General features: G+C 41.5%; 2 protein-coding genes across 2 annotated transcripts; one reads left to right on the top strand and one right to left on the bottom strand.

Moving 5' to 3' along the window:
• Positions 1-1,541: 1,541 nt before the first annotated feature.
• LOC116203688 lies at positions 1,542-4,594 on the bottom strand. The gene is made up of 2 exons (XM_031535554.1): positions 4,274-4,594; positions 1,542-1,837 (listed from the first exon to the last, which is right to left on the bottom strand). Exons 1-2 carry the CDS (start codon positions 4,426-4,428, stop codon positions 1,708-1,710), a joined length of 285 nt encoding a protein of 94 aa, XP_031391414.1. The 5' UTR covers positions 4,429-4,594; the 3' UTR covers positions 1,542-1,707.
• Positions 4,595-5,866: 1,272 nt separating this feature from the next.
• LOC116203687 (uncharacterized sugar kinase slr0537) lies at positions 5,867-9,456 on the top strand. Its single transcript, XM_031535553.1, has 5 exons — positions 5,867-6,758; positions 7,071-7,333; positions 7,485-7,602; positions 7,757-7,965; positions 8,828-9,456. Exons 1-5 carry the CDS (start codon positions 6,342-6,344, stop codon positions 9,270-9,272), a joined length of 1,452 nt encoding a protein of 483 aa, XP_031391413.1. The 5' UTR covers positions 5,867-6,341; the 3' UTR covers positions 9,273-9,456.
• Positions 9,457-10,310: the final 854 nt, after the last annotated feature.

Here is a 10,310-nt window from a genome sequence, read left to right as displayed (position 1 = left end):
TTTTGACTGTTGGATTGGTCACTTTTCTTTTGTTTGTTTTCGTTTCCTTTGGTACTCACAATTGAGTATTTATAGCTTTATTATCGACACAAGATGCGAATTCATTGTGGCTTTTCGTGCGTGCCTCATTAATTTGTTCCCGTAAATCAGTCAGTTAAGATGTCAATAATGAGGGGCGGGCCGTGAGACTTGGTGGCAACAAGCCAACAACTGATCCCCGATCATTAATCATCAGAAAATAAAATCGCGTCTTTGATGATTCCAGTTTCATCCACTAATTTGTTCTTTCGAATTTCAAATGCCATAATAGGCTGTCATGAATCCTCTTAGGAGAGTGGAAGGGCAGACCCTTTTTTATTTTATTTTTTTAGGGAAAGCAAGCAGGAAAATCTTTATATATACACGTCCATGTGCCCATCTCTTCTTCTTGTGTATTCCCCAGCTATCTGAAAAGAAAGAGAAGGATATGCCAGCACGCACCATAAGTAGTGCGGTGCAGTTGCCCCGGTAAGGTATCAAAAGGCAGGTATTTAAAGTTTACAAAAATCTCACATGAAAAAGTGAGAACTTCAATAAATTTATATAAAATTAAATACTATCATCGCATTCTAAACTTTCAATTTTCGTCCTCACGTAACAAACTAACAACATTTGATCTTTTTCTCGTTTGTCATCACCAGCTATGTGCCCCTTAAACAATCCCCCAAACCAAAGCATGCACGCAGTGCTGCTCCCAAGCAAAACGACCCCAGGTCCCTAGCAGTAGCTCCATGTATGATGAATATGCAATCCATCAAATTCAAAAATACGGCCTCCAAACAATGACTTGACAACCTATCCACCCGCTTGCATTTTTTCTGGTGAAGTGAAATAAGCAAGACAAGGCAACCGTTTAATGTGTTTAGATTGTAGAATTGAATTCGATGATTGATGAAAAATAAGAAGGGATCTGCTTGGGGGGCGCTGAGCGTGACTTGCAATCAGCAATGTCGTACCTAATCTGATCTTTTGGTCTTATGATGATTGATGCAGGGGGCCATGGAGTTAAGTTGGGAAACTTCACCTTCAAGAATCCCAAACATTCCTCAGCTTTCGCATATCATAGAGATAAATTGATTTGCATCTCTCTAGCGGGAGGGGCTTCGGCTCATCCCGTAAGTTCACAAGACTATCATGATGATTATACGTTCATCACCTCATCGCTTCGGCGGAGCCATCGAGCCAAAATCACAATCTGCAGTGATCTGGAGACAGCTCTACCACCTCCCACAACCTCTTTGACACAACATGTCCGGTGGATGATTTTGTTTGGGCTTCCCCATCCATCCCACATGTTCAGATTACGAAATCTCAACTGAAAAAGGCAGAGTCCCAGACAGAGATCTCCTCTCACTTGGCCCTTCTTGTGAAATATTGACTCCAACCTTTCTGTCCCTTAATAATTAATAGTAACTTAATCGCCCACTAACCTCTTGCTCTGATCTCATCTGAATGAGTATACATCCCTTTTATCAAGGACATATAAATCCCAACCAACCAAATTCTGCAGGGGAACTAGGAATGGATTCATCATTTAAATAATCTGACGTACAGAATCAGAATCAAAAGGCAGTGCAGTATGTCATGAAGAAGGAAAAGAAAATGAAAGCAGAAGCACACGTATATGATCTATCATTCCAAACACGGAAATCACACAAGTAAATGCAATTACAGATCAACATCATCATAAGAAGCATGGGAGGTGGTTGTACAGCCAGGAGCATCGGGATCCTCAGCACCACAGCAATCAAAGAACTTGGCTGCATAAGGGGGATCATCAGGCCCCAATTCATAATACCTGCGGATCATGCAATGGAGAAGAAAAGAGAGCTATCCACCATCAGTAACTAATCTTACCTCCTTCACAATCCTGTTCTTCTCATGCAACGATATTTTCATTGCAGCTAATCCGCTACATTGCATTGAATACTTTACCATCCAGGTGAGAAAGGAATAAAATGTGGATTCGGTCCTGTCAACCAATCAGTACTATGGAGGCTACTGAAACCCGCTCATTTACAATCATCACTAGAAATCAACAAACTAGGGTGATTAAATAAGGGCTAATGATGTTATCATGGAGACAGAGATCCAACCAACCAATTTCCGCAGGGAGAGTAGGAACTAATGGACTCATCATTTAGATAATCTGAATAAAAAAGCAGTGCATTTACAGATTGATCTATCAAAAACCGGAAACACACATCAAACAAATACAGTCAGCCACACATCACCATCGTCGTGAGAAGTGGAAGCGGGTTGTACAGTTGGGAGCATCGGGTTCCTCAGTCCCACAACAATTGAAGAATTAGACCGCATAGGCCGGCCATCAGGCCTCAATTTGTGATGCATGCAAGAGCAAAAGAGAGTTAACCATCATCAATAACTGATCTCAACTCCCTTGCTAATTCTGTTCTTCTCATGCAGCGATTCTTTCAGTGCAATTAATCTACTGCAGTGCAATGAATACCTTCCGTCGTCAACAATCAATTGCTGACAAGGCCCTTCTCCCCATAGTACAGGTTTGAAACTGCTTCTGTAAGATTTTTCCCATAGTAAGCATTTACCGAAGGCACTGATATTTTGAGCCCCTCATCGTTACTTGTTTTAAGGAGTTGAACAGCTTATTCTTATGATTGGTCCATGTGAATCAGAACGAAGCTGCTGAGACACGTTCACATACAGTCGTCCTTGGAGATTAACAATCAGACTGGGGCGACCGTCTCCACCAATAGATTTGTTCGTGCCATCATGGAGAGCAGGAATCGTCAGTAGACGCTAGACACGGAGAGAGACATACAAATACACACACACGCACACTCGTCCTCCGATCAATCAACCATAGTTGATAACAGTTTTGAGTGGTATGGAGGTCCTTTAACAGACGTTGGATCATGCAGCGCAGTCTCACAGGCTGGGTTATCATGCTAGATGCAAGTTTATTGGTCTCACCCACCTATGTTTTGCTGACGATCCCTTCATTTCTACGAATGGAACGAGGGATTCTCTAATAGCAGGGGTGGATGTTCTTAATACGCTTTACAAATACTCAAGCCTTCGTCTTTCCTGAGAAAAGTGAGTTATAGTGTGAAGGTCTTCAAGAACAGTTGTTCCAGGATCTTCTGCATGTGCAGGTTTCAAAAAGGCTGCTTATCGGTCAAGTATTTGGGGCTCCCTTTAACTTCTGGCAAGGTATCTTTGAAGAACTGCGAGGAGCTCGCAAAAAGGATAGTTAAGAGGATCAAGTGGTGGACAGTTACAGCATTTGTCTTACGCCAGAAGACTCCAGCTCATCAATTTTGTGACATTCAGTATGTCCTCTTATTGGTGCTTGAGTTTTATATTGCCAAAGAAAGTGATTACACTTGTACATCAAAAGTGCAGGTCATTCCACTGGAAAGGCGTGTCTGATTATTCCGGTGAGGCAAAGGTAAACTGGAGTACTGTTTGTTTGCCAAAAAAAGGAAGGGGGTTTGGGAGTAAGGAACCTGGAGATACGGGATAAAATCTGTGTGGTTAAAAACATATGGGCTATACTTGTGGATCATTTTGGGTTGCTTGGGTGAGGAAGTTTCTTAGGTGAGGAAGTTTCTTATTAAGGGCAGAAGTTTTTGGTATTGCAGGGGATTGTTCTTGGAAATGGTATTGCAGTTGAGGTCGTTAGTAAAGCCTTTCATTAGGGATTGATTGGGCTTGGTGAGAATGTCAGCTTTTGGCATGATCCATGGCTGCCAGTTGGTTCCCTCATTCATTATTGCTCTAGAGGCGTGAATTGTTTTCCCAATATTAAAGAGCATGATACTGTTGCTAAAGTGTAGAAGAATAATTGCTGGAAATGGCCTCGCAGCTCAGACTCCCAACCAAGCTGCTGAAATCGAACAGATAGCTGCAGGTACTTCTCAAGATGGAGTGATTTGGCCCCCTCACAAATGCGGGCTATATAATACAAGGAGTGGTTTTGATTGTTTTGGAGCTAGCAGTTGTGCAGTCTCCTGGAGTAAGTCTATCTGGTTTGCTGGTTACATCCAAGAGTATCTTTTATTTGTTGGTTGGCTATATTGGATAGATTGGGCACAAGAGCAAGGAGGAAGTCTTTTTATCTTCCACATCTCCACAATTAAAACTACAATTACAGCGAGGCAGGCAACACCAAGCAAGGATGACCTGAACTGAAGAGAAAACAAGGAATGGTTGGTTGAAGTGAGGAGGAGGATCAGCTAGTAAGTATAATTACCTCTTCTGGTCATCGTGGCGGCGGCAGACAAAGAAGGAGGGATGGAAGCGGCAAGAAGATGAAGAGTTTGACGAAGGTTTGTATGGCCGCTTGCACCTCTTGCATGTCTTCTCCTTCTCCTTCTCCCCCTGGCTGTGGCCCCGGCCCTTCTCCATATCTTCTTTTCTTTCTGTATTCTATTCTATTCTATCTATCCAAAAGGCCACGGATCAATTGATCGATCTCCCTCGGACTCGGATGATGATCCCCCGCGAGCATTGCTCTGCTTCTGCCTGTACTCCGTTTAGTGCTCTCGTCTCCTTTCGTTTTGCTTTCCTCCACACTCCGACTTTTGATCGCGGGTTCTCTGTGCGCGTGGAAGGGGCCTTCTTTCAGATAGGGAAGACGAGGCCTGTCCCAGGCCCAATAATTAACAAAGTCCAAGTAACAAGACTGGGCCGCTCTTCGTTTTGAAAGGCCGCGGCCATTCTGGTTATTATATTTCATTTGGTCAATCAATTTTCTCTATGCATCTCTATATATAAAAGTGGAGTGGGACAATGCATTAGACGTCACATAGAACGAGCCTGGGTCTTAATTAAGTAATTTTTCGAGTTACAATCAATGAGAATCTGAAAGTGGGGCAATAAAGCGTGAATGATATAGTTTGAAGAAATAATTTTCGTTGTTGTGAACGTATTTTTGTTAGATCGCACAAGACTCTCATATCAAAATAGATATAGTGACAATGGAATTCTAGATAATTTTAATGTAATGAAACTCCAAATATTCCATCCAAATACTTTTATAAGGAAAACTAACGTAAAAATAATGGACTTTTCCATTGTTGTAATTCCTTTTTCCCGGAATTTTTGCGTTATAAAATTAACTAATCTACTACATATATCGAGAATTTTCAGTTTATCGAAAAAAAGTTTTATTTTCTTCACAATTCAAAATACAATTATGAGTGCTAATAATATATGTAAATTAAATTAAACCAAACTCTAAATTATTTAGAGAGGTGAGAATTATCAAAATATATTTCGTACAATGTATCACTAAAATATACATAATAACTCATAACTAATTAATCGACTGATTCTGAAAGAACTTAGAATAATCACAAAAAATACACTTAAATTTCTTCCCCTCATTTTTTTTGTATTATTTGCAAAGAAATTGACATATAAAATATTTTCAATACATCGAAATTGACATATAGATCTTGGCCTATCTAACATTTTCACTATGAATGCAATGACATATATAATTAACAATATACTTTTCGTAATATAACTTATTGTATAATAATTATCTCAATATAGGATTTTTTATTTTATGAATAGTAATTGTGCATTTTATTTTTTGGTAGAAAATTTGTGCTTTCACATATACTGTACAACTAAGAAATGCAACATCTTTTTTTTTATTATATATTATGAGCAAACAAATGCAACATCTTATTCATGGCGAGTGCGATCTTTAATCTGTAATTATTTTTAATTTAACACGTACCACGACTCAAGCTTTAGTAGAATAATAATGGAAGGATATTCTGCAAAAGAAGAATAATAATTTAAGGGAGGGAACGGGCCGGGAGCACGCAGGCCGGGCAATTAATATGGTCCATAAGAATAAGAAAATAAATAATATATATTTATATATGTATTTTCCCTTCCATCAGCACGGCCACTGCCGGGCAATTCCCTTGCCGTTGTCCAGCCCTTTTCGTTTCCTTTGCTCTCTCTCCTTTCATCCTCCTCCCTCCATATTTATCCACTTCAATCCCAATTCTAGCGGCACCGCCCTCCTCGCACGCAGAGAGAGGGAGAGTGTACCGTCGAGAGTCGGAGATGTTGGTTGCTTCTTCTTCTTCTTCGCCTTCATCATCTTCATCTTCATCTTGCTGAGCTCCCTCGCTCGCTCCAAACCGGACCTCCTTCACCTTCACCTCCCTATTTTCTTATCTGTATCTCAAGTTCTCAGCTTTCTTTGTTCGGCCGAACGTACGGACGCACGCGAGGGAAGGGTTGGTGAGAGAGAGAGAGAGAGGGTGGGGGGAGCAGAGGGGTGAGGCTAAGGGCAAATGTCTTCTAATCCTCTAGCTATTATTTCTCCTCACGGTCATAGGCCTCTTCCTCCTCCTCCATTTTCTCCTATTTCCTCTCCATCCCACCCCTCTCGTATTTACCCCCTTCACTGCTCTCTCACCTTTCCCCGCCATCCCCTTTCTATTAGCTTACCCTTTACCGTTCACCCCAATATTGCTTCCATGTCGACCAGCAGATTTGGCCTCCTCCCTTCGCCTCCTCCTCCCTCCTCCTCCTTCTCCTCCTTCTCCTCCTCCTCCTCCTGTTTCTCCTCTTCCTGCTGCGGCTTCAGTCAAGGGGATGTAGATGGCGGAACTGAGGACGAGGAGGATGAAGATGAAGATGAAGATGAAGATGATCCTTCTCCTGTGATGCCTGAGAGATGGGATGTTGTAGGCCTCGGCCAAGCCATGGTACATCTTCCCCTCCCCCTCCAATACAAAAAAATGCATTCCTTTACAGCCTTCTCCCTCGTGGCTTATGAATACTGTGCTCCTCTTGTTATGTTCAATTGGGTATCCATCACTCAAGCTCACTTTTGCTATCTCCGCCTCTATAATCCACCGATAGAATTACTTCTCATAACGCAACAAGGATTCCGGAGATTGAGATATGCAGTGGCTTGCGCTACTTTAACCTTTTGCCTGCACATTATGTTGTCCTGTACTGGTAAAGTTCTCCTCTTTGTTCTTTGTTTGTTATTCCTGGATATATATGTGTTGCAGGTAGATTTTTCCGGTGTCGTGGATGATGAGTTCTTAGAGAACTTAGGATTAGACAAGGGCACCAGGAAGGTTGTCAACCATGAGGAGAGGGGAAGAGTCTTGCGCGCTATGGATGGGTGCAGTTATAAGGCTGCTGCTGGCGGGTCTCTTTCCAACAGCCTGGTCGCTCTGGCGAGGCTTGGGGGTCGGCCTATCAGAGGTCCTTCCCTGAGTATCGCCATGGCTGGGAGTGTGGGAAGTGATCCTTTGGGTGGATTTTACAGGTGTGGTAGTGCTGCACACCCCTCTTTTTGCTTCACCATTATATCATTATGGTGGGTGGAGCTCTCCACTGCACGGAAGGTCCACTCTTGGCTCATATTTCTTGTTGATGATGTTCTCTATAATCTCCACTCCTCCTTTTTCCTTTTGCAGGATGAAATTGCGTCGTGCAAATGTCAATTTTCTGTCTGCCCCTGTTAATGATGGGACAACAGGGACAGTTATTGTTCTCACAACTCCTGATGCCCAACGTACCATGCTGGCGTACCAGGTACTAACTAAATCTAAATGGCTGCAAATTCTGGGCTGGCTTTGGAGATTGCAGTTGGAAGGACTTTTACTCACGCCTGATGAAATTTTACTGTGAGATGCATACCCTGTTTTGAATGGAACCCTCATCGAAGCATTTCTTTTCACGTTCTCAGGGAACATCTTCCTCTGTTAATTATGATGATTGCCTCGCCAGCATAGTATCCAAGACGAATGTACTTGTCATTGAAGGGTATTTATTTGAGCTTCCTGATACGATCAAAACAATAAAAAAAGCATGTGAAGAAGCACGCACAAATGGTGCTCTGGTTGCCATAACAGCATCAGATGTCTCCTGCATAGAAAAGCATTATGATGATTTCTGGTAAGACTCAGTTTCTCTTGGACAAGCACTCAGTTAACTCATATTTTAAAGCAATCCATGACAGATTCCTTTCTAATTTCCTGAGGATCAGGGCTTCAAATTTTTTAGTCTATTGCTTGAGAAGTATTGGTTTGGGGGCATGAGGTTGATAAGTCAATTCTAGGGCCATGATTTTGAGACTCTTGGACGTGCCATGTTCTTTTTTGTTTTATTTGTTTCTATATAGCTTGTTCACTAAGTCATGGTTTCATGATTGATATTCCTCAGCAGTAAAGGTAAAGATGACAGTGAAGGGAATCATTTTGCGACCCTGTCTACATATACTAGAACTAGGTGATACCCCATAGAGCTGAGGACCTAGGACATTGACAACTAGTGGAGTGGATAGTTCTTATTTAAATTTGTATGATAGCATTTCACTTCTTAGGAGTCAGATGAAATTCCTGATCTAGCTGCGGTACAAAAGAAGATTGTAAGCAAAATTTTCATGCTTTTACGAGGGGTGTCAATTCGTGTTCTGCTTCATATAGCTCTTAGATCAGCACAATACTTGTTTCGGCCTTTATTAAGATGCCTTCCTTGTCCTGAGCAAAATTTCACCCCTAAGTGGAACTTAAGTCCCGCAACTTTGTGGCGTGAAATATGACAATGTTTCCCGTGGACTTGATTGATTTTTGAACAACTTCCAAGGCTTATTACCCCAAATGATACTGGTTTTGACCGTTTTGCATGATAACAGTCTTCCTCAATCATTTGCCTCCGGTATCTAAGAATGACGAAGAGAAGTTGGTCGCACCAGTTGCGCTAGGAAGGCCATCTGTTGTTTTTGCCATATAAAGGCCATTTTCCTATGTTTTCTCAGGGAAGTCATTGGAGAGTATGCAGATATTGTGCTGGGGAACAGTGACGAAGCTCGAGCTTTGTGCGACTTCTCCTCGAAGGAGAGCGCGGTTGCAGCGACAAGGTACCTGAGCCATTTTGCCCCGCTAATCTCAATCACTGATGGACCGAGAGGCTCCTACTTTGGGGTCAAGGGAGAAGCGATCTATATCCCTCCTTCACATTGTCTACCGGTTGATACTTGTGGAGCTGGAGATGCATATGCTTCAGGGGTCTTGTACGGGATTCTTAGGGGAGTTTCTGACTTGAAAGGGATTGGTTCATTAGCTGCTAGGGTTGCATCCACAGTAGTTGGGCAGCAGGGAACTCGGCTTCGGGTCCAGGATGCTGTTGAATTAGCGGAGTCATTTGCGTATCAGCTCAAGAACTGTCCGGCTGTTGGTTCAGATCATATCTCCAGCTTGTAAATTCATGCCTTGTGACGGTCGCATCCCATTAAGTTCTTTTTTTTTTTTAGGTATCAAAACTGATTAATTTTTTCTTAGTTCTTTCTTCAAGTTGTTTATAAGTGACTTGTGTGGCCATCCACAGCATTCAATTACTGTAAATCTCATTAATGATTTATAGAAGCTCGGGTCTTCAGTTTAGCTTTACGGGTGTTTCCGTTAGACTGTGTTGTATGGCATTCACTGCACCGGCCCTTAATCGATAGGCATCTGATCTAACACCAAAGAGGATTATAGGTAATTATCATTATAATTTCACGTGCAAAGCGTACTCTGGAGGGAGTACACTTTTTCTTTTTGTACCATGTTTTGATAATTCTATTGATTAATAACCCTTTGATCATGAATATGATGGTAATTTCATTTTTTGATATGTACGATATGCTTATTGACAAACTTCAAAACAATGTCTACAAAATCTTGCTAAAGCAATCCAACTGAATGAATCAAAGAGCGTCAACAACAAATCAAAGAAACAAGCAGCTTAGACATCTCCCAAACTCCTCAAGAGACCTTGATGCTGCTGAGAGGACAGCTTTTGCAGATATCTAGCTCCAAGCAACCTGTCCTTCGCTAATCTCTTAATACGACCAATGTTCCTCTCTACAGACACAGACTCATTCGCAAAAATCTTGCCATTTCTCGTTTTCCATACAAAGTATATATGCGAATACCAAGCCAATTTGTTCACGATGGCTCTGACTTTCCTCTAGCACGATCAATAGCCCAATCTACTTCACCTTTCCAAACAAGGAGTCCTCTATTAATGCCATTCATAGCCATAATCTCCCTCCATATCTGCTTAGAGAACTCACTACCAAAGAATAAGGGTGTGTTTGTTTTATGAACAAAGTTTAATTCAACTCAACTCAACTTCACTTATCTTCAATTCAACATCTCAATCATTACTTCTTTTTATTTTTTAAATATTTTTAACCATTCAATTCAATTTTTAATATTAAATTCTCTCAACTATTCATTACTTTTTCACCATTCAAC

Source organism: Punica granatum, chromosome 4 (genome assembly GCF_007655135.1).
Source record: "Punica granatum isolate Tunisia-2019 chromosome 4, ASM765513v2, whole genome shotgun sequence".
NCBI classification, from domain to species: domain Eukaryota; kingdom Viridiplantae; phylum Streptophyta; class Magnoliopsida; order Myrtales; family Lythraceae; genus Punica; species Punica granatum.
Note: the sequence above shows the minus strand (reverse complement) of the source record. Positions and strands in the feature narration are given on the sequence as shown.